This window comes from Bos grunniens, chromosome 23 (genome assembly GCF_055505025.1).
Source record: "Bos grunniens cultivar Pamir isolate PY7600 chromosome 23, Bosgru_T2T1.0, whole genome shotgun sequence".
Taxonomy (NCBI): Eukaryota; Metazoa; Chordata; class Mammalia; order Artiodactyla; family Bovidae; genus Bos; species Bos grunniens.
The window spans coordinates 45397668-45425023 of NC_141187.1; the positions used below are offsets into that span (position 1 = coordinate 45397668).

A 27356-nucleotide genomic window follows, 5' to 3' on the forward strand; every position below is an offset into this window, starting at 1 on the left:
AAGGAAGGGGGAAGCCCGGCGTGTGATTCCCCGGCGGATGCAGGGATCCACGCGCTACCCTCCCCCACCTCCGCAAAACACACACACACACACACACACACACACCTCCTCACCCGGCACACAAAGAGAGCGAGTGCGCGCCGGGGACCAGCTGGGTAGGAAGTGGGGCGGGATGGGGGCGGGCGGCGGGGTGGGGTACCAAAGGAGGGGCTGCGGGCTGAGCCAGCCGGGGAGGAGGGCAGGAAGCGGGGTGGGGGAGAGAGCGGGGCACGCGCTCCGTCCTCACCTGCCCCCAGGTTAAAGGAGATCCTGGCCTCGGCGAGGTACGGCGTGTCGCTCTTGGAGCGGACTCTTCTGATGGGCCGCCGGTCTATATCGTCCTCCGAAGATGCCGCCATTAAGGTGGGAGGCAGGAGCAGGGTCGCCCGGCGAGCTGAGAGGGAGAAGGAGATGGAGAGAGAGAGGGAGAGAGGCGGAAAAGGGGAGGGGGGGAAGGAAGAGGCTCTCACACAGGGAAGGGGGGAGGGGAGAGGGGGATGGGAGAGGGAGGGAAAGGGGACGGGGAGGGAGGGGGGAAGAGAGGGAAAAAAGAAAAAAGAAAAGGAGAGAGAAAGAAAGAGAGCAAAAGAGAGAAAAGGGTGAAGGGAGAGAAAGAAAACCCGTTAAGGATTTGTGGACTGGAGCAGAGATCATGCTCTCCCTGGCTGGCGCTCGCCCCCACCCCGCCCCCCCTCACCCCCAGCTCCTCTCCCAGCCCCAGGGCCAACGGGTTGGTGCTGCAGACGGACGGCCACCCCGCCTCCTGCCTGCAGCCCCGGGTTGCAGCTCTTGGCCCAGAGAGGCGGATGCGAAAGGGAGGACTCCAAAGATGCCCAGTCAGCACTGTGTCCTCTCCCGCCAAATGCACTTACCCATGCTTCTCAAGTGCACACGAGGGTCTCCTTAACCCCCAGGATCGTCTGGTCCAAGGATGCCCAACCAGACAGCCCAGCTTCAGCTTCCCTTGCATGCCATTATTAGTCCTGGGGTGCAAGCCTAGTCCCAGTTGGTCAGGGAAGAGAACAGGCTGGAGTACCCCTGTGCACCCTTTTCCCCAACTCTGGAGCTCAGATAGAGATGGAACCAGATGTAGAAGCATGTACAACTTTAGAGGCAGGTTGCCTGTAAAGTTTCTAGATTTGCTATTTTGAATGTAGACTAGTATGTGCTTAGGTGCTCAGTGGTGTCCAACTCTTTGCGACCCCATGGACTGCAGCCTGCCAGACTCCTCTGTCAATGGGATTCTCCAGGCAAGAATACTGGCGTGGGTTGCCATGCCCTCCTCCAGGGGATCTTCCCAACCCAGGGATCCAACCCAGGTCACACACACTGCAGTTGAATTCTTTACCATCTGAGCCACCAGGGAAGACTAGGTATATTCACCAAGAATTGAGTGGCTTTTCTTTTTTTTTTAAATGTGGACCATTTTTAAAGTCTTTATTGAATTTGTTATAATATTGCTTCTGTTTTATGTTTTGGCTTTTTGACTGCCGGGAATTTGGGATCTTAGCTCTCCCACCAGGGATCAAATCTGCACCCTGTACTTGGTAGGCAAAGTCTTAACCACTGGCTTGCCAGTGAAGTCCCCCAGCGGCTCTCTTAGCACTACTGATTTTGGGGATATGTTCATCTCTATGGAAGTACCCATTCATTTTCACCTTCAAGTTTTGATTTGGTGATTTACAGCATGCACAGTGGTCTTTGGATTGGGCCTGTAGTCTCTGTAACTCTGTATCGTTGTTTTTGAAGGACAGGCTGAAGATCAAGGGCACCTCATATTTCTTTGAATGTCTGCACTGCAACCTTCCCATGTTATATAGTAGGAACAGCTAGAAAGGTTTCTGGAGTGTGCGTCAGAATGGTTTTGATGCTCCTACTGAACCTATTGACGGGCTCAACTCTTTGATGTTTGTCTTCTGGCAGCTTCAGTCACCTGGTCTTTTGTGGCCAGATGTTGCCACGTTTCTTTCTAACAGGAGCCCACCTGGAGTACACAGATAAATGTTACCTTCATTCCCTTCCTGCTACAAAGGAAATCTCAGTGTCAAGTCATGCCCTTCAGTCTCAGAGGATGAAGTGCCGCTTCAGCGCTGCAAAACTTCCCTCTCCACTTCAGCTGTCAGTTCTAACTCTCATCCTGTATCCTTGCGCCCACCCTAGACTCTTCAGTCTCTTCACATTGGTCTCTTACTTCACACATAGGTAGTAACTCTTCATCTGCTGTCTCCTTGATGCTTCTTCAGTCTCCACCATACGGTTTCTCTCCCCGTCTATTTAACCTTCCCATGGAACTCTTGGCCCCAGAGTCTCCATTTTTCACTCCTAATCCCCTCCTTGTATCCCTACCTCTACTTTTTATTCCCACCACTCAGTCACCGTTACTTTAAAGGTCACCAATAGCCTTCCCCATTTCTTTCCTGAGTAATGTATCCTTCTTGAAATAATCCTTTCCTTTGGCCTCCCTGTACTAAACTACCTTCCTAATCACTGAATTTCTCATAGTTAGCCAACTTCCAGCATTTACTTTTAAATTACTTATCCTGGCTTTCAGGGCCCTTTACAACCTGATTCCCATCTGTCTTTCCTAACTCGTCTCCCATTGTTTCCCTCCAGTCTGTTCAGAGTTGTCCCCACAAGTCTGACTCGTTTCTTCATCTGCACCTTTCCTTGTGTTGTACACCACAAATTTCTTCCCAATAAGCTTTCCATTTCTCCCTCAGGAATGTGAGATGACTGGCCCACTAGTCTTTGGCATGAATCCAGTACAGAGTAGATGCTCAAAAGGAGAGAAGAGGGAAGCAAAGAGTAAAGGAGAGTTGTACAACTAATGGGTCAATGAGTAGCTGAAATGGGGACAAAATCCATTTCTACCTGGTTTCAAATCCTATACTTTAACCAGTATATTGATTTGCTAAGTGTGTATATAATATATATTTTGGTTGACTATCCACATTTTAAATTCATTTTTCTATGATATTTGTCTCCTTATTATGTCCCATTTGTCTCTGTTAAACATAGACTAAAAATGGATGCCTCCCATCCCAGGAGGCACAACAGGGGTGTTTGGCTCATGAAATGAACAATGAAGGTTAATGCTTTTAGATGACTAATCAGGCTGCAAACCAATATCATGATCACAACATTTAGGTTCAAGCTCTTGAGGAAGTGCAAAAGTAAGGAAACACACTGTGTGAACTACACACTGTATAACTATGCCTGCATGCAGAGTTGCTTCAGTTGTGTCCGATTTGTTGTGACCCTATGGACTGTAGCCCGCCAGGCTCCTCAGCCCATGGCATTCTCCAGGCAAGAATACTGGAGTGGGCTGCCATTTTCTACTCCAGGGGATCTTCTCAACCCATACCTCTCTTTGAATGAATGCAGTGCTATTATTATTATTATTATTATTATATTATTTTGCCTGCGCCACATGGCATGAGAGGGGCCTTACTTCCTTAAGCAGGGATAGAACTTGTGCCCCTGCAGTAGAAGCCCTGAATCTTAACCACTGGAGCACCAGGAAAACCCCTAATGCAGAGCTGTTTGATTATTCAAAAAGTTTGGGATTCCCCATGCTCTCGACTTTTCGTTCATCAGCGTTGCCATTATCAAAAAACAATAAAGTCATCTTCAGCTTTCTAGTCTTTTCTAGTCTTAGCTTTCTCTGTTTCTTAGATATTACTTAATAATGGTTCTTGACATCAAGAAATACATCTTTGAATTTCTGCTCTTATTCATGTTTCAGAGGATTAGGAATGTAATATTGCTACTATCTTAAGTTTACTTTTCTTCACAAGAGTTTAAATGTTCTTTTATATTATCTCTATCATGTGGACCAGTATTATTAAAATAATTCTAGATAGATATACTTTTTACAAAAGGGACATTAAAATGCTACATCCATCTGCACGCGCATGTTCTTGAATTATTTTATGCCATTTTCATTTCTGACTATTTTCTTCCATTGTTTGGCTTCCAAAGTTTGCTGTCTTCTTTGTCTCGTCTGTGTTTTCCCATTATCTTTTTTCACTTTGCCTCTTTTATTTCCTCCCGTCTTTTGAGGGAGGAAATCCTTTTAACAAGTCCCTTACAAAGTCAATCCCAGCTCATGTATCTCTCTCTTATCCTGTATGAAGGATTCACTCCTCTATGAGGGCACATTCCAGTGTTTCCACAGTTTTCGTTCTCTGTGAATCCTTTCACAAACATGACTCTTGTCATAAAATATCTGACTGACTAACGTCAGGGGAAGAGCCCTGGGGTGTGCACTGGGGGTGGTGGGTGTTGCCCCCAGTCCGGCCACTACTGCAGTGAGCACCACTGGGCATTCACTGTCACCTCAGCCATAGAAGTGCAAGGGTCGTCTGGCGCAAAAACAGACACACAGGTCGATGGAACAGAATAGAGCCCCAGAAATGGACCCACCCTTACACAGTCAATTAATCTATGACAAAAGAGGCAAGAGTATACAATGAGGGAAAGCCAGCCCCTTTAAGCAGTGCTGCTGGGAAAACTTGAGAGCACCTGCAAAAGAATCAAACTGGACTACTTTCTCATATTATCTATAATAATAATCTCAAGATGGATTAAAGGCTTAAATCTAAGACCTGAAACCATAAAACTCCCAGAATAAAACATAGGAGGTATGGCCTTTGACATCAGTCTCAGCAATATGTTTTTGGATATGTCTCCTCAGGCAAGGGAATGAAAGCAGAAATAAACAAATGGGATGGCACCAAACCAAGAAGCTTTTGCACCATGAGGGAAACTATCAACAAAACGAAAGGCAGGCTACTGAATGGGAAAAGACATTTGCAAATGATATGTCTGATAATGGTCCCAAATATACAAAAAGCTCATATATCTCAACATAAAAAATAATCAACTCAATTAAAAAATAAGCAGAAGATGTAAACAGGTATTTTTCCAAAGTCATACAAATGGCCCGTAGGCCCATGGAAAGATGCTTAGTATTAGCAATCATTATGGCAATGCAAGTCCAAATCACAGTGGGATAGCACTTCACGCCTGGCAGAGTGGTTTTTACTGGGGAGACAACAAATAGCAAGTTTTAGGAGAGGATATGGAACAGTGTGAAGGTTCCTCAGAAAACCGTAAATAGAACCAGCGCACAACACAGCAATTCCACTCCCGGGCACTTGTCTGAAGAAGACAAAAACATGGATTTGAGGGGATATGTCCAACCCTACGTTCACGGCAGCGTTGTTTACAGTGTGAAGAATATGGGAACAGTCTGGGTGCCCATCGGTGGATGAATGGACCGAGAAAATGTGGTATATGTATATTTAGTGGAATTCCACCCAGTCATGAAAAAGAATGAGCTCTTCCCATCTGTGACAACGTGGACGGACCCTGGCAGGGATGAAGAAAGATAGAGACCGTGTGATCTCACTTACACGTGGAATCTAAAAAGCAGAAGAAATGAACAAACTTAAGAAAATGGAAGTGGAGATGTGGATGCTGAGAACAGAGAGGTCGTGGCTTGTGGAAAGGGATGGCGGGTGAGAGAGGTGGGTGAGGAGATTAAGAGGTACAAACCTCCAGTCACAAAATAAATGAGGCAGAGTAAGAAATGTGCATCGCGGGGACTATAGTCAGTAACTGTGTAATACCTTTGTATGGTGACATACTGTGAACAGACTTATCCGTGGGAACCATTTTGAAATGTATAGCAATGTGGAATCACTATGCTATATACCAGGAACTAACGGTGTTGTGAGAGTGAAGTCACTCAGCCGTGTCCGACTCTTTGCGACCCCTTGGACTGTAGCCTACCAGGCTCCTCTGTCCAGGGGATTTTCCAGGCAAGAGTACTGGAGTGGGTTGCCATTTCCTTCTCTAACAGTGTTGTAGGTTAATTATATTTCACAAATAAACAAATGAACTCATAGAAAAAGAGATCAGATTTGTGGTTACCAGCAGTGGGAGTGGGAGAGGTTATTGAATGGAGGTAGTCAGAAGACACATTTCAAGTCATAAGATAAAAAGTACTAGGGATGTAATAGACAACATGAGAAATATAATTAACATTGCTATAGCTCATATATGAAAGTTGTAAAGAAGTAAAGTCTGAGTTCCCATCACAAGGAAAACAATTCTTTCTAATATATATACTTTTGTACTCCTCTCTGGATAGAGCAATTGACCCTTCTGTCAATAAACAGATAGGTTAGGGACTTTAGAGATAGGACAGCAAATGATAATCAAATGAGGTCAACAGGTGAATCTGCATAAAAGTACATAAATATTCTTTGTACTATTTTATTTTTGCAAATTTTCCATAAGTTTTACATAATTTCTAATAAAAATTTAAAAGTACTAGTAAAAATGTTTCCTTCTTTCTATTTGCAAGTTTGCAAGGATTAGAGATGACATCCCATCATTACTTTAATCTTTCTGAAAAGTTATCATGTCAGCCATTCCCACAGGCTGCAGATGAATACAGTAATGATCTTAAGGGTAATCGATTCTACATTTATGCTAGAGGTGTTTGAATTTTTGTTAAAAAATTTATTCTAGAATAGCATTGTCAAACAGATGAAAGAATCGGGGCTGCATAGATTAAGTATACATGTTACACTATTTTGTGTATCTAACACAAGTTAGATATATAAGAACCTTTATACCTCGCAATTAAACCCAGTTAAAATCAGTGTGATGTCACTAAGTAGAGTGATGGTACTGAAAATCATTTATGTAGAAAATGCAAAATGCCAATAATGAAGATGAATGTTATTAACTACAATATCAAGCCAATAAGATTGCAGCAGTAACTTGCATAGGTTTTAAATAGGCTTAACACCAATGTACCAAAAAGGCTTTTGTGCTTTTTATTGAAGCTAAATTTAGTATGTAGCTGCTGAGATATTTTTTCTTTTCTATACATATGTATGCTTTGCTAGATAACCAAGAATCTGAGGAGCTGTTATTGGCACATCTTAGAGCTCTCCGCTTCAACTTGTAATTAAAGGAGCTGTCCATTCTGCATAGTTCTGCTATTTATTCCTATTTCTATGTGGCTAATTTTGTGGGGCCCACAAAGGAGAGGGTATGGGTGCCTAGTTTTTCCCACTGCTTCCCAGCATTCTGTCTCCTTGGTATTCAGTGTTGTGCAACTTCGAGCAGGGGTACACTATTCACATCACAGCCCATGTAAGTAGAATTATGGAATTGTGAAGGGCACAGCTTGTGTGGCCATACCCCAAGGTGCTGCTGCTGCTGCTAAGTCGCTTCAGTCGTGTCCAACTCTGTGCGACCCCATAGATGGCAGCCCACCAGGCTCCCCCATCCCTGGCATTCTCCAGGCAAGAACACTGGAGTGGGTTGCCATTTCCTTCTCCAATGCATGAAAGTGAAAAGGGAAAGTGAAGTCGCTCAGTCATGTCTGACTCTTAGCGACCCCATGGACTGCAGCCTACCAGGCTCCTCCATCCATGGGATTTTCCAGGCAGGAGAACTGGAGTGGGGTGCCATCGCCTTCTCCGACGGTGGTGGCTTCCCAAAGAGATGGTTCCATGTCTGGGCATTCAGACCAGCCCTGTTCCCTGTAGCCTCATGGGTCTCACATTGACTTTGCTCTGACTCTTCCTTTAGGGCTTCAGTACCTGGGTCTGATGTCTGGATAAAGATGAATACAATACTATTTAATACTATTGAATAGCTACCATAACATTGCATAGTGGTTTCTCCCCTGGAAGGACTAATATTTTGGTTTATATAAAATTGTGCGTTGTTCTAAAACTACTTAAAAGATATCAGATCATATCAGTCACTCAGTCGTGTCCGACTCTTTGCGACCCCATGAATCGCAGCACGCCAGGCCTCCCTGTCCATCACCAACTCCCGGAGTTCACTCAGACTCACGTCCATCGAGTCAGTGAGGCCATCCAGCCATCTCATCCTCTGTCGTCCCCTTCTCCTCCTGCCCCCAATCCCTCCCAGCGTCAGAGTCTTTTCCAATGAGTCAACTCTTCGCGTGAGGTGGCCAAAATACTGGAGTTTCAGCTTTAGCATCATTCCTTCCAAAGAAATCCCAGGGCTGATTTCCTTCAAATGGACTGGTTGGATCTCCTTGCAGTCCAAGGGACTCTCAAGAGTCTTCTCCAACACCACAGTTCAAAAGCATCAATTCTTCGGTGCTCAGCCTTCTTCACAGTCCAACTCTCACATCCATACATGACCACAGGAAAAACCATAGCCTTGACTAGACGGACCTTTGTTGGCAAAGTAATATCTCTGCGTTTTAATATGCTATCTAGGTGGGTCATAACTTTCCTTCCAAGGAGTAAGCATCTTTTAATTTCATGGCTGCAGTCACCATCTGCAGTGATTTTGGAGCCCAGAAAAATAAACTCTGACACTGTTTCCATTGTTCCCCCATCTATTTCCCATGAAGTGATGGGACCGGATGCCATGATCTTCGTTTTCTGAATGTTGAGCTTTAAGCCAACTTTTTCACTCTCCACTTTCACTTTCATCAAGAGGCTTTTGAGTTCCTCTTCACTTTCTGCCATAATGGTGGTGTCATCTGCATATCTGAGGTTATTGATATTTCTCCCAGCAATCTTGTTTCCAGTTTGTGTTTCTTCCAGTCCAGCGATTCTCATGATGTACTCTGCATATAAGTTAAATAAACAGGGTGACAATATACAGCCTTGACATACTCCTTTTCCTATTTGGAACCAGTCTGTTGTTCCATGTCTAGTTCTAACTGTTTCCTGACCTGCGTACAGATTTCTCAAGAGGCAGGTCAGGTGGTCTGGTATTCCCATCTCTTTCAGAATTTTCCACAGTTTATTGTGATCCACACAGTCAAAGGCTTTGGCATAGTCAATAAAGCAGAAATAGATGTTTTTCTGGAACTCTCTTGCTTTTTCCATGATCCAGCGGATGTTGGCAATTTGATCTCTGGTTCCTCTGCCTTTTCTAAAACCAGCTTGAACATCAGGAAGTTCACGGTTCACATATTGCTGAAGCCTGGCTTGGAGAATTTTGAGCATTACTTTACTAGCATGTGAGATGAGTGCAATTGTGTGGTAGTTTGAGCATTCTTTGGCATTGCCTTTCTTTGGGATTGGAATGAAAACTGACCTTTTCCAGTCCTGTTGCCACTGCTGAGTTTTCCAAATTTGCTGGCATGTTGACAACAAAAGAGTCCGAAATGCAGTACTTGGATGCAGTCTCAAAAACGACAGAATGATCTCTGTTCGTTTCCAAGGCAAACCATTCAATATCACAGTAATCCAAGTCTATGCCCCAACCAGTAACGCTGAAGAAGCTGAAGTTGAATGGTTCTATGAAGACCTACAAGACCTTTTAGAACTAACACCCAAAAAAGGTGTCCTTTTCATTATAGGTGACTGGAGTGCAAAAGTAGGAAGTCAAGAAACACCTGGAGTAACAGGCAAATTTGGCCTTGGAATACGGAATGAAGCAGGGCAAAGACTAATAGAGTTTTGCCAAGAAAATGCACTGGTCATAACAAACACCCTCTTCCAACAACACAAGAGAAGACTCTATACATGGACATCACCAGATGGTCAACACCGAAATCAGATGGATTACATTCTTTTAAGCCAAAGATAGAGAAGCTCTATACAGTCAGCAAAAACAAGACCAGGAGCTGACTGTGGCTCAGACCATGAACTCGTTATTGCCAAATTCAGACTTAAATTGAAGAAAGTAGGGAAAACCATTCAGGTATGACCTAAATCAAATCCCTTATGATTATACAATGTAAGTGAGAAATAGTTTTAAGGGCTGATAGATAGAGTGCCTGATGAACTATGGAATGAGGTTCATGACATTGTACAGGAGACAGGGATCAAAACCATCCCCATGGAAAAGAAATGCAAAAAAGCAAAATGGCTGTCTGGGGAGGACTTACAAATAGCTGTGAAAAGAAGAGAAGCGAAAAGCAAAGGCGAAAAGGAAAGATAAACATCTGAATGCAGAGTTCCAAAGAATAGCAAGAAGAGATAAGAAAGCCTTCTTCAGCGATCAATGCAAAGAAATAGAGGAAAACAACAGAATGGGAAAGACTAGAGATCTCTTCAAGAAAATCAGAGATACCAAAGGAATATTTCATGCAAAGATGGGCTCGATAAAGGACAGAAATGGTATGGACCTAACAGAAGCAGAAGATATTAAGAAGAGATGGCAAGAATACACAGAAGAACTGAACAAAAAAGATCTTCATGACCCAGATAATCACGATGGTGTGATCACTCACCTAGAGCCAGACGTCCTGGAATGTGAAGTCAAGTGGGCCTTAGAAAGCATCACTACGAACAAAGCTAGTGGAGGTGATAGAATTCCAGTTGAGCTATTCCAAATCCTGAAAGATGATGCTGTGAAAGTGCTTAAAAGATATAAGATATACTAAATAAAAACTGTTCGAGTATAGGAACCATGTCCTCTGTGTTTTGGAGACGTTTTCTGCTTCCCCGAATACGTGTATGGTGTGATAGCCAGCCTCCAGATGGCTCCTAGGGATCCCCAACGCTTGGCATTCACATCCACGCCCTCCCACACTCAATCAGTGCTGGTCTCTGTGACCATTAGAATATGGTGGAAGCGATGGTGTATCAGGAAATGCATTGCAACTTCTGTCTTGCTTTCTTTTGGAGTCTTGGGAGAAGCCAGGTGCAGTGTCACAGGGACACCCAAAAAGCCAGTGAATAGGCTCATGTGGCAAGAAACTGAGGCCTCCTGCCAAGTGCCATCTGCATGAGCCATCTTCAAAGCCCCAGAGAAGCCCTGGGACTGATGATGACTGCAGCCCTGACCAGCATCCTGACTCTGAGCCACAACAACCCAACTAAGACATTCTTGAGTTTCTGACCTACAGAAACTATGAGATAATAAATGTTTGCTGTTTTAAGTCACTACATTTTGGGGTAACATGATATGCAGCACTAGATAAGTAATACACATGGGTTCTCAGTGGACTGAGAGCACAATTCATGAGTGCTTCGATGCCATCTGTGGCTACCAGAAATCCCAAACCTTAAACAGTTTGATGGATTAATTGGCAAATTGTAAGACAGAAGATTCAAACAGAAATTAGGAAAACAGTATCAAATGACAGTTCAAATTTTCCCACTGGAAAGCCTTTCATTTCCTTCTCTTCAATCATCGCCTGTTGAAACTCTGCCCATCTTTTACGGCTCAAATGTTTTTATTTCCACCCCAAATCTAGCATCAATGTGAGAATGTGGCATTTTCCACTCTATCTCTACCTGTGGCACTTTGTAATTTGTATGACTGTGTAAATAATGTGGATGCTATTTTCCTTCCAGACAGTATGAAATAAAAGTTAACTAGCTACACAGGCTTTGAGGTTTATACCCCAATTCCATACTTAATAGTTGAATGATTTCATGTAAGTCACTTGTCCCCTGTATATCTGTAAGATGGACCTTACATAGTACCTACATCTTAGGGTTGCTATGAGGATTTAAACATGTAATCTATGTAAAGTCTTCAGCAAAAGAAATTCCCAATAAACATTCATTATATTAAAACTATTATTCCTAGCCAGCTCCAAGTAAAGCTTGTCACTGTGAAATTAAACCTTGGCATAATTCCCAAGCTGAATGCTTATTAGATCGTGGAAAAAAGTTAGTGAGCTCTCCAAGCTTTAGTTTCCTTATATGTAAACTAGAAATAAAATAAACTCTCTCACTGGGCCTTGGGAGGATAAAACATTATATAACAAATGTAAAACACCAAACACAGAGCCTGACAAATGGTAGGCGGGCAACAAATGTTCATTGCTTCCTTTCCTCTCAGTTTCTTAAAGTAGATACTGAGCAGGGTGGCTGGGGGCTGGCTGCTAAACATGCTAGATGCAAAAGGGAAAATGTGTTTCAGGCCTGGTATGTTGAATTGAGTCGGACATAAACCTAAACAGCTTTGTGTTGTTGAACATGCCTGGTTAAGACATACAAGTCACTTTCCCCATCTTATTTAATAGCACAGGTAATGTTAAACCTTATTTATTTTTACGTTACTTTCATTTATTTATATTTCCTACATGGTCAGTTTTCAGTAGTTGCTGTAATTAATGACATAATCTGAGATCTAAAGATTCTAATATTTCTAATTCATGTTCAGTGAATGAAAGGGTGACATACACTTGGACATACCTTTGTGTGCGAACTACTGGCCTTGGTCACTTGCAAAGTGATCTTAGGGGCAAAGACAATGGGTCTGAGTTCCACTGGAGCCCCACGCACAGTAACAGGATGTAGATGTACAGGCGTCAGACTAGCCAGTAGGAGACCAGGTTCCAGCCCCAGATGTGCCACCATCTGGCTGTCTGTTTTAGATAAATTATTTTTTTCCAGAAGGGCAGGCTGTTGCAGGGGAAAGTGAGTCAGTGTTCACATTTGAATCCTCACTCTGCCTCTTCAGATTTGATAATTCCACTGAGCTTTAGTTTCTAAGAAATTGGGGGCAGTCATGTCTAACTCATAGCTTTGTGATTTTGAATGAAATAAACACATGTAGCTTCTAGTACACGGTAGGTATTTAATAAACAAATGCTTGCTTTTCTTTCTTCTCTGACCCTCAGTTTCATCATCTGTAAAATGGGCCAGTTGAATTAAGTTACTGCTGGTTCTAATGTTCTGTTACTGTAGGAACTACACTATTAAATGGCACTTGCTATTTGAATGCAGTGAAGTGCTTTATCTAGCTATAATAAGAACAAAAGCATTTGTGGTAGTGTGGAGAAGGGAAAACCCAAAAATTCCTAAATGTATGTGTCTAAGAAGGCCTGCCCAGTACAGATTCAGTAATTATTTAATTTGCATTCTGTTGTGTCTACAGATGGGCAGATGATAGCAATCAAATCATAGGGTATTAGTCAGAGACTCTGTATAGTAAATAGTAGCAGAACAGATCCAGTAACATCAAGCCAGTTGCCAAAGTCACCCTTTGGGCAAAAACAATGTGTGGTTGGTTGACCTTTTCCTCTTTTTTTCCCCCAAATCATGTCCTGATTATTTCCTAAGTTAGTTAGAATCAACCACCCCAAGACATAAATTATTTACTTATTTTAAATTAAGATAGAGAAAATGAAAGGTAATCAATTCAAGGAGCTTGATTTAGGTTGAAAAAATATGTGTGTGCATGAGTCTGTGTGCCCATGTATATAAAAAGAGTGTGAGAACATTCAGTCTTATACAGCTTATAAAGAGGGCTTATTTTTATTAATAGATGATGGGCTAATTGAGTTTTTTGTGTGTGTTTTGTTGTTCACCTAACTTTTCTGTAATTATTATATGCTACGGGTTACAGTCCATAGGGTGGCAAAGAGTCAGACATGACTGAAGTGACTCAGCATGCAAGCACCTTGGTAGTAGAGGGAAAATGAGTTCTAAGTATAACAAGAAGCTTAGGAGACTTAGGGGACTTAGGCGGGCTCCCCAGGTGGCACTACTGGTAAACAATCCGCCTGCCAATGCGGGAGAACTAAGAGGTGTAGTTTCCATCCCTGGGTGGGGAAGATCCCCTGAAAAAGTGAATGGCACCCCACTTTAGTATTCTTGCCTGGGAAATCCCATGGACAGAGGAGCCTGGAGGGCTACAGTCCATGGGGCCACGAAGGGTCGGACACGACTGAAGCGACCTAGCGTATGGGGACTTAGGCAGATTTCCTCCCTCTTCTCCACCCATCCCTGCAATTCAACCTAAAGGTCAGAGGACCTCACCATCCCCTTGTGACAATTCCCCAAGTAAATAAGGCAAAAATTCACTTTAAGAAACTGAACCTAAGGGTCTAGGTTCATAGAATGTTGCCACATTTGTATCTTGTAACACTGATGCATTCTACCATTTGAAATCCATGAACATCTTTGCATCCTTGTACCACTGCTCCTGGAAGTCTTCCCTACTGCTGCCATGGACACCAGTATCCTACAGGAGGTAGTGGGAAGAGTCACAAGGCTCAGGATTATCATTCTAGCTCCATTCCTAGTAGCTGTGTGGGTTTGGGAAGTGACTTGATGATTGGAAACATGGGTTACTTCACCAGTAACATGGGGATAATAAGAAGTATGTCACAAGTTTCCTATTCCAGGAATAACTGAGACCATAAATACCAAGTCCCTGGCACTGAAAATGTGGGTCTGCTTTTCACTGTCATTTCCTCTTGTAACTTCTGGGTACACGTGTGTCCAGATTACTGAGGAAGCATAGGATATGGGGCTAGTGTAAAAAGTCAGCTGTCTGGGATGATGTGTGAAGTGGGATCTTGCTTTCCAAAGACAAGGATTAAGCTGGACTAAGCCAAGTAATATTTTCTCCACTTGTGACCTATCAAATTTAGTCATCAAATAATGCATTATCAACTAAAAGGAACAGAAGATCTTACTGTGTAAGTTCAAAAGAAAAGTAAGGTCTGTTTTTAACTAACTGTAGCTGAATCTCTTTTTTTTTCTTCCTTTGCAACATTCTGTGACAGCCTATATTTCTCTAAAATGATAGAGCTGCATTGAGACTTCTTTTTTAACAAACTTGTTTTCTTTAGATGCTCTCATAAGTGTTAACTCGGAATTTTCTTCTTATAAAAACACAAGCCTGAATTTGAATAATATTGCTAACTTCAGACATTTGGTTCATGTAAATATTTCAGATGGACTATTAATTTTAAGTACTAGGGAGAAAATATTGTATTTACAGGGAAAACTTCTAATTTAGAAAATAAATGTTTCCTTTAAATAACCTCCCAATCCTTCAAATAATATGAAAGGAAAATTAAAGGCCTAAAGGAACTACACATTCTGAGGCAGTTGTAAAACATGTTAGTGAAATTATTTTAGGAATTACCTAGGTACATAAAATGTTTTAGATGGTTTTCCAAACTTTATAGAACCACCCTGGAATCCCTCCCTCTCCATCTTTACACTCTTCCCTTATCTTCTTTCTTAGTGAACAGCTTCATTATCCATCCAATGAGGATGACAGTTAATCCGCCTTTGCATGCTTAGGAATTCCAAACCTGATATTGAATCCCTAAGGATATCTAATGCAGAGGAGATCTGTTGTCAGATCTGTTTTTATCTTTTCTTGGACACTAACTTAGAATCACATCTTTCTCCCCACGTATGCGCGCACACGTGCACACACACACAGCCGTCTCATTTGGATACCCTCATCTGTGCTAACAAAACTCCCAGTGTTCAGATTCTCTTAGCATTTATCTTTCAGGACTGAAATCACTGCTTTATCTGCCTCTGTATTAGACAGCTAGCTACATGAGGCCAGGGGATGTGTCTGTTGAGCTCGAATCCCCAGCTATAGTTAGTGTTCCAAAAACAGTGAATTTTGGATAAATATAATCGAATTTTTATTGCATTTCATTCATTTACCTCTCTAGGCTCCATTTTCCTTATTTATGAAAGTAAAGAATTAGACTAGTCAAATTCTATACCCCATAATGTTTGTATTAAAAGCATCTGAGAGCTGCCAAAATAAAACAAAACCACCCCTTAACATAGGAAAACTCATATTATCTCACTTGACTCTCAAAGATTCTGATCTGTATACTTGGGCAAGGGCTGTAGAATTTGCTTCTGAAATGTAACAAGGTTTAGAATCTGGAAGCTCTGAGCTCTAGACATCATTCAAATGTTCTGTGCTTCCTACAGAAGAGATGCTAAATTTCTGAATCTGTTGTTTAAGGTCTCTTTCTTTGAACTCTGCTTTGTTTTCCAGTCTCAGGTATCACCCTCACCTTGCATCTTCTGATCCAGTCGCACTGAATTGCTTACAGAAAGACCTATCCCTGCTGGCTTTTTGTGCAAGGAATGCACCACTGTTGTGCTGACTGAAGCATGAAGTTTAGGTACAAACTCTTCCAAAAACATTTCTCTGATACTTTCTCTTCCCTTTTAGACCCTTTATTTTGCTTCTATAAAGGTATTTTTTATTGTACTATATCATCTTTGAGCTTCTTGAAGACACAGAACAGTTATTCAACTAGTGCTCTTTCCTTATTGTGGCAAATTATTCCTTAAACAAGTATTCACTGAGAATCTGTTATCTAAATTTACATCATTTTATACTCATACTAATAATATTGCAAGCATTGTTAATATCTTGCAAATGGGGAAACAAAGGCTTATAGAGGTTCAGTCACTTGAATAACCAGCCTCATGGCTGTTTACTAGTTGGAACTGAATTAGCTTCCAGGACTTTCTGATGTTACTTTCTTCACATTACCATGTTTTCTTAAGGGAACAAAAGAATGAAGAGAAATATGATTTGAAGTAGATTCTCTCAAATCTATTTCCTTATTCCTAAGTAAATGCTGACTCATTTTTAAAATTGAGGTGACATTGGTTCATGACATTATATAAGTTTTGTGGCTGCAATATTATATTTCCACTTCTTTATACACTCTAGAGTATTCACCACGAAAAGTTTGGTTTCCATTTATCACCGTACAGTCAACACCCTTTATGCATTTCAGCCTCCCTAAAATTGATTCATTCAGATCACCTCTTAGAAGCCACATTTGGATAAACTAGAGTTTCCTGTAAACTCAGAGGAAATCAGTACAGTTTAGCCAATGTTGTTGTTGGTTTTTTTAATTTATTTATTTATTTTAATTGGAGGCTAATTACTTTTTACGATACTGTGGTGGTTTTTGCCATACTTTGACGTTAATCAGCCATGGGTATACATGTGTGCCCCATCCCGAAACCCCCTCCCACCTTCCTTCCTATCTCATCCCTCTAGCCAATGTTTTAAGAGAGTTTGCAGGAAAAAAATTCTCAGTAGTAAAATCATAAAGAGGATTCCTTTGGGATTTGTTAGCAACTTAATTTAAAAATTGAAGTTTTATGCTTTTCTTGTTCTTGTGTTTTAAGGCTGTTCCACCCTGCCAAGAAGGCTTCCCTGGTGGCTCATATGGTAAAGAAACTGCCTGCAATGCAGGCGACCCTGGGTCAGGAATATCCCCTGGAGAAGGGAATAGCTACTCACTCCAGTCTTCTTGTCTGGAGAATTACATGGACAGAGGAGCCTAGTGGGCTACAGTTCTCGGTGTTGCAAAGAGCCAGACACAACTGAGCGACATACTTTCCCTTCTTTCACCTCACGTTCACCTTGCTAAGGGCTTGGAAATTTGAATTAGGAATAAATGGTGGTAGAGAAGATCAGAGATGGCATGAAGGTTTTTCTTGGGGAGCTTCAGGCCCTGCCACTTTCCTCTAAAGCTTGACAAGACGAAAAGATAATTAACATGAGAGCTAATATTTATTAAATGCATATTAGGTACTTGACATTTTGCTTAGTGTTTTATATTTATTTGTTGAGGGTTTCCAAATGTTAGTCATTTCTATATCACTTGTATGGATTTTGCAAGGTCTAAGTGTCACCTACACTATTATTTACTTAATGTTTTTCCTTCAGTGGACTTTACTCATTTTTTCCCCCTTTTGTTCTAAGCCATGCCATGCTCAGTGACGTCAGTAACGTTTGACTCTTGCGACCCCATGGACTGTAGCCCACCAGGCTCCTCTGTCCATGGAATCTTTCAGGCAAGAACACTGGCGTGGGTTGCCATGCCCTCCTCCAGGGGATCTTCCCGACTCAGGGATCAAACATTCACCTCCTCTATCTCTGGCACTGCAGGCAGATTCTTTATTGCTGAGACACCTGGGAAGCCCTTAATTCTAAGCAATAGTCCACAAATATGAAGTCTGTTACATATTTCTATACTCAATTAGTTTTCAATTTACATCTTTTCTAAAACACAATAAAATGAATTTTAAAAAGTGCAAGTGTTACCTGAAAAGCATATTGGACCACAGTTTGGGAAACACTTTGTTTCATTTAAACCCTCAAAAGAACCCTTTGCGTTGAGAACTTATTATCTTTTGCATTCAAAAGGGAAAAGTGAGGCAAAAAGAGTAAATAACTTGCCTAATATTATAAGCTGAAAAGTGAAAATCAGTCTGAACTCAGATCTGTGTTATTCCACAACCCAAGCCCTAAAATATTATGACATTCTTCTCCAGCCTTGGGAAAGATTTCAGTCATACCTCCACAATTTTGCATATGCCATGACTGTAATTTTGTAAAAATATGAATGTGCTTGAAATTGAAAGTAAAATAAAAAATTAAAATAGATGTGTGGGGTTGATTTTCCTTTCCATTTCCCCCCAAACACCTTAATATTTTACCCTTGCTTTGCTTTTGGGTTTCCCAGGTGGTGCTGGTGGCAAAGAACCCCCCTGCTGGTTCAGGAGATGCAAGAGACGTGGGTCTGATCTTCCTGGAAGATCCCCTGGAGGAGGAAGTGGTAACCCATTCTAGGATTCTTGCCTGGAGAATCCCATGAACAGAGGAGCCTGACAGGCTACAGTCCACAGGGTCACAAAGAGTTGGACACGACTGAGCGTCTGAGTACGTTTTGCTTTTATGATTGAAAAAAGGTACAGAGATCTCTAAGACAATCTCTCTGATCAGTCCTAACATTTCAGAGGTCCGATTTAATACCAATATTCATCCAGCAGTAGTAGTTGCTCAGTTGTGTCGGACTATTTGTGACCCCATGGACTGTAGCCCACCAGGCTCCTCAATCCGTGTATAATTGTGTGGGTCTGATTGTTTATTAAAATTTTCTCAAAAATATTAAAAATGGTATTTATTGTCTATGAGCTGATTTTGATGCTTTAGGCTCTCTGTCCTTGCTTCTGCTGGCTCAGTTAGAGAGGGTGGTACTGAAAGTTTTTAGGAACAGATTTGTTTGAGTAATGAGGAGTGAGAATTTTTTCCAAGCACCTGTGAATTGTTTATGCTAATTGGGTCATAGCTGATGCTGCCTGTGTGTGGGCTGCGTCTTTAGTCCACTCTCTATATGCTGTATGTGAAAGCAGGCGTTATTAATCGAGCAGTTATTTTATTGTATTTTCGTATGACTTTCTTCCTCTCTGTGTCTCATCCTCTCATCTTCTCTTTTGCCTCTTGTCCTTATGCCCTACTTACGAGCCCTGAATCACAGTATGTGACAAAGCAGGTGCTTGCTGGGGGCAAAGGCACAGAAAGCAATGGAAAGCCATGTGCATGTAAACGGACGGCACCGAGAAGCTACTTTGTGTGCAGAGAAATGTCCTGTTCAAGGGCACACCCAGAAACGGGAGCTTGGGCTTCACGGTCATCTATATATGCACAGAATTGGCAGGCTGGCTATCTCCACAATATCTTCCTTCTCGATCTGCGTTCACCCTCTCCTTCATAATGTTCCCTGCATTAAACACAGGTTTGGAGAGCCTGAATGCGAGCAATTACAGGTCTAAAATGGAGTGTGTGGGAGGTTAAGAGGGAAGGCTTGGTAGTTAGCTTGTCACCCATGAGTGAAGCACAGCAGGCTGCTTCCTGGCTAGAGCTACAGAGAGAAAAAAACAACCAGAAAAATGCCCCAAACTGAGTATTTGTTGAGGGCAATGACTTCAGCATCATAAAAACAAGGCTGGAAACTACATAAGAAAACTGTCGCCTGAAGCACCTCTCAGAGACAAGGGTCTGAAAAGTAGTCTGATGACACGTTAACTACTTGGTTAAGGACATCCCCACAAAGACAGAAAAGATGCAGCCCGTTTTGCTGTGCTGGCCCTAGCAGAGCTCTGAGGGGCAGATGGGTGAATGGAAACGGTTAGGTCCAGCTGGCAGCTGTGCCCTCAGTGAGGACACAGCTGCTTTAGAATCACTGTTTTTGCCTCAGTCCTTAAAGAGCGAATTATGAGCTACGTGTAAGAAAGTTTCAGGGGACGGACATGGAGAAGGAATATAACCTGCTCAGGTGTCTGGCTCCAATGTAGGGCTTAGGTGGGTATCCACGGCCACCTTCCAGGAGCGTGAACGGCAGCCAGCTTGAGGATTAAGCATTCCCAAGTATAAGGACTTGCCTAGGTAGTAAAGGTCTGAAGAAGGAAGGAGAAAGGAATCTCAACTAAAGGACAGCCCAGAGCTAGTTTCTGGAACGTGTTCAGAGCAGCTTTTGACTTGATCTCAAGTAAGTTCATCAGAGTAAATGTTGAGGGGTTCAAGCCTTCCTTTTATTTTTAGGCAAAATAAAAACTCAGCCTTCACAGACTATTGTATATTAAAAAGTCCTTCTAAGAAGGATACTATTCAGGAACCCCTGGAAATCGATTTTAAAAGGTTAATTCTTTTCAATAGTGCACCAACTCCCTCCTGCTGTATTTTCTTTTTGCTTTTGCTTTTTTCCCCCCTGCTTTATAGAAGGTACATCAGAGTTGATGACTTTCTTCCATTTCCTGCTTCTCTATGTATTTGAAAATTAATTTTGCCTGTCCCTCCCCTCAGCCTTAAGCAGAGTCTCTATTTCCAACTAAAGATTTTAATTATTTAAAGGTCTTAGGGAGTTTTTATTTTCTCTATCATGAATTGTCAAAAGTCCTTTCCTTGAATCCCAAGTTTCTCTTTGTAACGCAGATTTAAGCATTTTCATTCCTTTAGTTCCACCGAGACCTTTAGTAAATCTTAATACTTCCACTGTATATCAAGGATGGTACTAGGCATCCAGAATATGGTATTTAAGATCACCACCATCTATGTAGGTAACAGGCACCTAATAACAAAACAAGAGTTTCAGTAACTAATCAATAATAACAATGTACCAAGCACTTCATAAGCACACCTCCTTCATTCTCAGAAACCCCTATGAATGTGGATCTAGTATTATATGCATTTTGATTAGGACCCTGAGGCTTAGAGAAGTAAAGCCATCTATATGAACTCATGCATCTAGTAAGTGGTGGAAGCAGAATAATATAATATGCTAGTGGCTAGAATATAAGCTAATCAGAATATTATGGGAGAAAGTCCTGGAAAAGTCAGGCAAGACATCACAGAGGAGGCGACGTTGGAGCTGGGTCATAAACACCAGGAAAGAAAATAGCAGGCACTGGGGAATTCCCTGGCTGTCCAGTGGTTAGGACTCTTATGCTTTCTCTGCCAAGGGTGCATGTTCAATCCCTGGTCAGGGAACTAAGATCCCACACAAAAAAAAGAGAAAGAGAAAGAAAGAAAGAAAATAGCATGAACACTTTCTATGTAGATGACTGTTGTTAACAATTTGCAAACAACTGAGTGCAATCAAATGTCTTTTGTCTCTTGGGGCCACGTGAAGAAGTCCCAGGGGCTTAGACTTTAGGTTTACAGTACGTTAAACTCAAAGCTAAAGACTGAAAAAGACTTCCCTCATAGCTCAGTTGGTAAAGAATCCACCTGCAATGCAGGAGACGTGGGTTTAATCCCTGGGTCGGAAGATCCCCTGAAGAAGGGAATGGCAACCCACTCCAGTATCCTTGCCTGGAGAATCCCATGGACAGAGGAGCCTGGCGGGCTACAGTCCATGGGGTCGCTCAGAGTTGGACACGACCGAGCGACTAAACCACCAAAGACTGAAAAACCAGCTGTTCTGGCAGATTTCACAGGGTGGAGAAAAGAGGAGCTGGAAGCTAGTTGGGGTGGGGGACAGGGCGGGAAATGGTGGAGAGAGGGGGTTTTAGATGAGTTTCTGACTTAGCTGCTCACCGGGGCATTCATCAGTTGTCAAAACTGGCGTTTTCCTTTGTCGAACAAGACAATGTAGACGACAGAAAAGATGCATTAGGATGAAGTAACGACTACAGCACCTGGTTCCAGTGCCAGGAGTGATTTAAAATGATAAAAGAGGGGGCAATTGTGAGCAGGAGTCATAAATTTGATCGTCTAGTAACATTAGACAAATGGCTGCCTTTTTATGTATTTTCCCTTTTGAATGTCATTTAAACACCCAAAGATATTGATGGTCTTGGAGGAAAGAACCTGAACACAGTAGAGAGGGCATGATTGGTGTGGTAAGAAGAGACCTATTGCTCCATCCAGGAGGTCTTTGGTCTCCTCCACCTTCTCAGGATGAGCTCTGTGATCTGGGCATGTGGCTGAACCACTCTGAGCTTCCCCATCTTCAGAGGTGTGACTTGGTCACAAACGTTATGTTTACTGCCTGTGGGGTTGTTGGAGTCAGATATCCTTGAATTCAGCTTCTGACTACGCTATGATTTAAATGTATGAAAGTCAAAGTGTTAGTTGCTTAGTCGGGTCCGACTCTTTTCGACACCATGGACTGTAGCCCCCCAGGCTCCTCTGTCCTTGGCATTCTCCAGGCAAGAATACTGGAGTGGGTAGCCATTCCCTTCTCCAGGGAACTTAAATGACAGTCTTTTCTAATCTGTGAAATGAGCATTATAACTCCTCTTTTGCTAAATTTCTTTGAGGATTCACAGATACAATGAATACGCAGAGTGCAGCACTGATGCGTAGTCCAGTCTTTAAAAAAAAAGCCCACTTGCACCTTTCCAATGGTTTGGATTTCTTTAAAGGGAAAGACATAGATAAAGATACTCAGGCAAGAATAGCTGCATGATTGTGCTGAAACCTCCTTTCCTGTAAAATGGGAGGTCAGAAGTTCACAGCCCCGGTTGCACATTTGAATCACCCGGCATAATTTGATAGATTCCCAAGTGTGGGACTCACACCAAGGATTCTGACTTAATTGGTTTTGTCCCAGGACTCCAGCCTTGAGGCCACAGAAGCTTACCAGGTGTTTCTAATGTGCTCCAGGTTCAATCATTGCCTCTCACACTTTAGCATAAATTGCCTCGCTATCTTGTTAACTTTAGATTCCGATTCTCTAGGTCTAGGATGTCTGAAACTCTGGCATTCTTAACAAGTTCCCTGATGACACAGAGGCTGCTAGTCTGGAGCTGAGCTGAGTGATTAATGCTTCATAACGCTAGTTCTCAACCTTCAGGGTTCACCAGAATAACCCAGCGGCTTGTGTAAAATGTGGCACTGGGACCTGGGTCGGGCCCTTACCAATTCTGGATTACTTGGTTTAGGGCAAGGGTAGAGAAAAATCACTGAACTATAGTGTTCATTTCAACCTAAAATCCTGTGATGCCAATTTGGTGATTTTATGATTTCCCTCCCAGCTTAGGTAAAAAAAAGTATGACTCTGAAGCTGAGTGTGTGGGAGATCATTGTCAGAAGCATGAAAGACGGGTGATTGCAAGTTACGTGATGTCAGGATGTGACTGGTCTTGATATCACGTGCATCTTCAGCCTCCACAATTTTCCCTTTGTGTTAATGGGGACTTTTGCAGGACTCCCTGTGTGAGCCGTATTTACTGTTGAAGAAGCATCACAGGTGAACCGGGAGGGCATCCTTCACTGGCGGGAGATGAACAGGATGACTCTGGACTTTTTTTCTGCTCCTTGTTAACACATCATGGTTTCTACAGCAGAATCCCTCAGGAGAAGCGAGCTCATCTTCCCTACCCAGAGATCAAACCAAGGGAATAATGGAGATGGGGGGAAATAACAAGCCTGCTTTATTCAGCAGAGCAGAGGACTGGCTTTTAAAAAACTCTCTGGGAATTTCAGCAGAATCTGTCCCAGAACAGATCTTAGATCATTTTTCTCTTTTTCTTATCTTTCTGGATTCCTCTTGCTTTTAGTAGCTCAAAATATCCTCTACCCAGGGACAGGCTTTTTGCCCCTTTCCAAGAGAAAGTGAAAAACAACCTTAATGGGGTCACAAACATTGCAATTCTCGTTGTTGCTTTGGATAACCATTCATGTAATTAATATAGAAGGGCTGTTTCCCCAAAAGTTTATGAATTTGTACCCCAACTGATGCAAGGAAAGTAATGTGTGGAAAATGAAATTATTTTCTTGGTTTCCCCTTTAAAATACTTACACCTGTCCTTGATCAGTCTATTGACAAGTCTGCATTGCCTCAAGAATGCACAACCCAGTAAAAGGCAATAATCATACATCAGTTTAGCCAACCAAATCCTAAGTCGTCCACATTCCAGGTACTTAATACAGTATTTCCATGTGGGCCTTCTTTATAGAAGAGGGTATCCAGTGGGGGCTGCTCGACCTCACTAACATCCCCCTGAGGCTGGGCTGGGCTGGGCTGGCCGTGGAGAAAGCTGCTGTGTGCTGCATTGTAGCAGCAGCGAAAGGCCCTGATTGCTCCACATGCCTTTCTCAAGAGCCAGCCACCGTCCTGCCCTCCTTTCCCTCGTCCTGCGGGCCTTGCCATTGGCTTTCGACATCCACTCTACCACCTGTGCATTTGGTTCAGAAAGGGAAGGTGTAAGCCCCGGTCCTCAGCCCTCTGCACACTCACTGGAGTCCCTTCTTCGGGCTGAGGGCCTTGTGGTCCAGGGAGGTGGTGTCTGTGCTGAGCGGAAGGAAGCTGCTGTGAGGGAGCTGGAAAAATGCAGTGACAAGTCACAGTGGCAGCAAGTCACTCCCCAGCCAGGAGACCCTGGGGATGATTAGTCCTAGGCGATGGGGCTCTGGGGAAGCTGTTGGGAGAGGGGTTCTCAGTTTTAAAGTGAAAGGAAGGATAGAAGTTTCTCTTGGTACTCCCTGTTTTTCAGTTTTGCCCCAAAATTTACTTAAAATTGACTTTTTGTGTGTGTGCTAAAAAAAATAGGAGGTTCAGTCTTATCAGGTAGCACTTTTGTTTGTAAGGCAGTGGCTTCCTTTCAAATCTCAGAGAAGGGACAGCCTTTTGCAAAGATGTTTATTTTATTGCTTTGCTCATGTATGGTGTTTCCCATGTGGCAGTTGAAAGCATTTTCAAATCTTACCTCATTAGTGCTCTTAACAACTCATGACTTGGGCCTATGCATGACTGAAGGGCTGAACAACAACACTGTTCCCATTTTTCAGGGGAGGACATTGAAAGTCAAAGAGGTTAGTTTTCCCAGGTTGACTGTGGCAGACCCAGGGTTTGAACCTCGGCAGTCAGGGTCTGGTTGTAACCACTGTGTCATCCTCCCTCTAATGGTGAGGAAAGTGGCCCCGTTCTGGGGTGGAAGGAGAGAAATCAGACAGGATGGACTGGTTCTTAAATGTTGGTCCTCAGAATAGTGGGATATCTGGGTAATCATCATTGGACCTCTTACTTAAAATGCAAACTCCTAGGTCTTATACTCGGATTTCTGATTCAAGAAGTCAGGGGGTTTATGAAAAACCCACCTGGATGTTGTTTAGGGAGCCCCCACTCTTACTACAGATCCACAACTCCTTCATTGGAATATCATTCTGATTATCCCCAAATGAACGTCCTATCAGGCAGCCGAGGCAGCTTACGCTACCACCTCCCATGCACTTTCCAGCCTTTCCAGCTCTGGTGTCTAAACCACAGTCACCGATGGTGACAGTTCTGACCACTCCACCCCCGGCTCCATCTGCCGACAACCACCAGGCTGCCTTGAGTCCTCTGAGCCTCCCACACCCTGACTGCTTTCCTTCCGTCAATGCCTGGAGCCCACAGCTCTTAAAGGCTTAAACCGTGGCTCCTGCAAGGCAAAATGGGCATCTTTAGTATCTGTGATTTGCTCCCTTTCTCTGCTCTGTTAACAGAAGTGCAGCTCAGGTGCATGACCCCCAAGCACCAGCATTATTCTCCTGTTCAAATGGAGTGGACAGATGCAGCAGTGTTTCAACACAGAACCAGAGATGGGATGGAGCCCTGCCTCAGCTCCCCCGTTTCTTCTGGCCTCCGTCTGCATCTGCTCCTAGCAGCTTCTTCCAGACCCAGAAGGCGCTGGAGGATCTGGCCAGCATCTCAGGCTTCTGCTAACTCAGTAACATTCTCATGTCTCTTTCAGTGGCTGAGAGGAGCGATGCTGACTACACGTACCCACAGGGATGAGAAGAATTAGCTGTTGCTGATGTGCATACTGACCCAAGCCCATCAACCAGATAATTACCAGTCTCTGTTGCCTTTAAGACTGGATCCTATCCAGGAAAATGGAAGCAGAGAAGGAGGAGGCTTGCAAGCCACTGAAGTTGCTATGAGAATTTGGCGTGAGAGCCAGGCAAAACCAGATCAGAAGAGACAACTGGGAAACCCAAGGCAGAAGTCAGCAGGGCCCTGTGTGAAGTGCCCAGTAGCACGTAGCAGTGAAAGATGCCAGCTTTGTCAAAACAGCATCTATCCTTTTTAGTTCTCCCTCGTGACTTCCAAGAATTCAACTACTTCTCTATTTAAGGATATGGACATTGCCTTTCTCTCTGTGTTACTTGTACCATTTGGGATATGCCCATGCTCAGGTTTCCTGATTACCTTAAATAGTCCACGGAAAAGGGAAAATAGGCTTTAAAAAACTCTCCTGCCTGTCGGGAGAGCCCATGTAATCCCCCAGCCTCATTCTGTACTTCAGTGTGCACGCACAAGTTTCTAAGTGCACCCTGGAACAGAAGAACAAGCAAAGTGGAGCCTCATTGACCATCTTAAAATCTATAATTTAAATGTATACATCAGCCACACTTCACAACAGGCAAGTTCCTTTGTGTTCCCCAAGGACACTGCTGATTGCTCGAGTCTGTGATTGAATTCATCTAAAATAGATCAGGATGCTGTTTGTAGGAGTTCAAAGCCTCTCTCAGGAGCCTCTCACCCAGCTGGATTTCAGACAGAGAGGTCAGGGTGCCCTGGGTCTTCTCCAGTTCAGAGGCTGAAAACTCCACCTTTTCCTGGGGCTAAAAGCATCCTTGAAGTCTTTCAATCTTACACTTTGGTTGCAACGAGGTGGGGGCATCATTTTCTAACATAGCTTTCCAAGGGGCATTTGTACAAAAGCTGGGTAGGTTGCTTTTGAACCAAATCAAGAAGTTTAGGTTAATTCATTTTGCTGTATGCCTGCCTCCATGCCAGAAACAGCTCGGTAGGGGTTACCAACTGAGAAATCCCAGTTGTTGAATTCCTGCAGCAGAGCTTACACTGCTACAGGCCACAGGGCATTGTTAATATAAAACCAACATGCAAATGAGAGGAGTTTCCTGTCTTTAATTACCTTGAGCTCCTTGGCTGTAGAAGAATCTCTGAGCCGACTCAACATCCAAGAGTCTAGGAGCAGACTCCACATCCAGAAAATAATCCATTTTGGGATAATCCATGCTTGATGTTCCAGAAACAAGAGTTTTAAGGCAAAATAGTCACTTGTATTGCCTATGGGAGAGAAAAAAAAATCCACAATACTTTAGACTGTCAAATATGATTTGGAGATAAGAAATATCCCATTAAACATGCCATTATTTGACTGACATTTCCAGTTTTAAATCCATCTGTCAACAGAGCTTTCCTACTGTATAAGAAAATGAAGCATTTCACCAACATTTATTAAAAGTAATATATTCTACTCAGAAAATACAGGTGATCCAGGCTAAAGAGAGATAACATACCA

At 42.8% G+C, this 27356-nt stretch overlaps 1 protein-coding gene and 1 long non-coding RNA gene across 10 annotated transcripts in view; one reads left to right on the forward strand and one right to left on the reverse strand.

Moving 5' to 3' along the window:
- PHACTR1 (phosphatase and actin regulator 1) overlaps positions 1-27356 on the reverse strand; it is a 565894-nt gene that overhangs the window by 503830 nt on the left and 34708 nt on the right. For all 7 annotated transcript variants that reach the window (XM_086370843.1, XM_086370849.1, XM_086370839.1 and 4 more), the window contains 2 exons: positions 26967-27121; positions 287-433 (listed from right to left, as the gene is read on the reverse strand). In XM_086370843.1, coding sequence (XP_086226969.1) covers positions 287-433; positions 26967-27069 — 250 coding nt within the window. In that variant the 5' untranslated portion in view covers positions 27070-27121. The remainder of the gene's footprint in view (positions 1-286; positions 434-26966; positions 27122-27356) is intronic.
- On the forward strand, positions 267-27349 carry LOC147347743 (uncharacterized). Of its 3 annotated transcripts, XR_015152782.1 has the most exons (3): positions 271-402; positions 15784-15913; positions 18284-18701. It is a non-coding gene; the product is annotated as an uncharacterized LOC147347743 (long non-coding RNA). The 3 variants fall into 3 exon arrangements; XR_015152783.1 differs by lacking the exons at positions 15784-15913; positions 18284-18701 and adding an exon at positions 25779-27349 and having other exon boundaries at positions 267-402; XR_015152784.1 differs by lacking the exons at positions 271-402; positions 15784-15913; positions 18284-18701 and adding exons at positions 21416-24858; positions 25779-27349.